The sequence below is a fragment of the Setaria italica genome, chromosome VIII (assembly GCF_000263155.2).
Source record: "Setaria italica strain Yugu1 chromosome VIII, Setaria_italica_v2.0, whole genome shotgun sequence".
NCBI lineage: Eukaryota > Viridiplantae > Streptophyta > Magnoliopsida > Poales > Poaceae > Setaria > Setaria italica.
Window position 1 is genome coordinate 28382359 of NC_028457.1, and position 1698 is coordinate 28384056.

Genomic DNA, 1698 nt, shown 5'->3' on the forward strand with positions numbered 1-1698 from the left:
GGTGGAGAGAGGCCCGGACCGGTGGCAGGCGGAGGGAGGCTGGGGCCGGCGGGGTTGGGGGCGGGGCTGGCGGGTGATTTTCTTTTTTTTTTAATTTTTTAACACCCTCTAGTACTAGTTATCTCAACCGGTACTAGAGGACCCCCCTCTAGTATCAGATTGGTAGTACCGGTTGCACAACTGGTAATAAAGGGGGTTCCGGACCGATACTAGAGGCGATTTCTCTAGTAGTGAAATTTACTTGAATTTGCTTTTCATATCGAAATCATTCAATCTAGGTCTAGATCAGCTAGATAATCGTAGTACAGTACTTAACAATTGGATAGGTCATTACTTGTTGGCTAGTAAGCAATCATTTGGGTTTTAATTTGTAACTGTTCCAACAGAAGAGCAGTTCAATCGTACTACCCAACGTAATTATTAAGGATCAAGGAGATAATGACTAACGCCTCCACTTTCGGCTACTGACGAACGGAGAGCCATGACCACCAGCACAGCCCAAATGAACCGTCTAAGTCCGACATTATGTTCCTTGATCATCGTCAGTTACCGTGTCAATTTTACACTACTTCGAATAAGCGAAGGTGCAGTTCGGATTACTGAGCATTCCTCCGTTCTTACCTGCAGTGAAAACGCATGCAAGGCAAATTAAACGGAGTGAAAGTTTTATTACCTGCTCGGCAACCAGGGTCTGGTTGTACTGCCCGCGCCGCCCCCAGTCGCCGACGGCAAGGATGTTGAGCGACCCCTCGGTCTTGGGCGGGTGCTCCACCCGCGTCAGCTCGGCCCCCGCCGGCGCAACCAGCGACGCCCCCGCCGCAGCCACGACGGCGAGCACGATCGCCACAACTACTCGAGCCATCGCAGGGAGCACCTCCGGTCGTCGGCGATCGATTGCTGGAGAAGAGATTAGAGATTGTGTGTGTCAAAGTTTGGCGAGCTCGCAAGCATTTATAGGCTCGTTGCATTGGCGCCAAACCAGCAATGATTTTTGAGCGAGGGATGGATCATGGATGGATGGATGGCCTTTGATCGGTTACCGTGCGGCTGCGTGTAGGCCCGGCCGCGGCGTCGGTCGTGTTAGGGGTGATCAAAGCGTGTGGTGGCCGGGGATCAGGCCTGGTGTACGGCGCGGGGCATTGAACTAGGGCTGGTGCGTGTGGAACATGGAGCTCCATGACAGGGAAGAAGAACGTGGTCTTAATTTTCCGTTGGGGTGACGCTTGGATCTAACCAACGCCGTTCCTGTTTCCATTTTTGGTTAATTATTTGCTGTGATGGACGTTTGGAAGGAAAGGAACGGTGGGGTTTTCGTGAGGATGTATCTTGGGGAATGGTTCTTTCTTTGTTTTTTTGGAGAAGAATGCACCGTATCTCATGTTCATATACTTGTGTTGTGTATTTTCTAGCATTGCAAGTACAGGAAGGACGTCTTTCTCACTATATAGATTTACTGTATTTCCTTATAATTCTTAATCAGTGGAAAACTGTTTTAGTGCTTTTTACAATTTTTCCCTCGAGTTTTTCTAGTACAATTTACTATGGTTATATACTAGCTAGTTCTTTTAGATAATGGAAAATGTTCCGGCTTCAAACTCCTCATAAAGAAGCATCAGTCTGTGATTATTACAAGCACACTTTGAGTTTAAACCACACCGTGTTTAACATAATTAACCAATATGCAAGATGAAAGGCCAT

General features: G+C 47.9%; 1 protein-coding gene across 1 annotated transcript in view; it reads right to left on the reverse strand.

Moving 5' to 3' along the window:
- The window catches only part of LOC101781694 (purple acid phosphatase 4), a 4847-nt gene extending 3918 nt beyond the window's left edge, over positions 1 to 929 (reverse strand). Inside the window, exon 1 of the mRNA XM_004979388.4 lies at positions 674 to 929. Within this exon, the coding sequence (XP_004979445.1) occupies positions 674 to 862 (189 nt within the window). The 5' untranslated portion in view covers positions 863 to 929. The remainder of the gene's footprint in view (positions 1 to 673) is intronic.
- Between the last annotated feature and the right edge of the window lie 769 nt (positions 930 to 1698).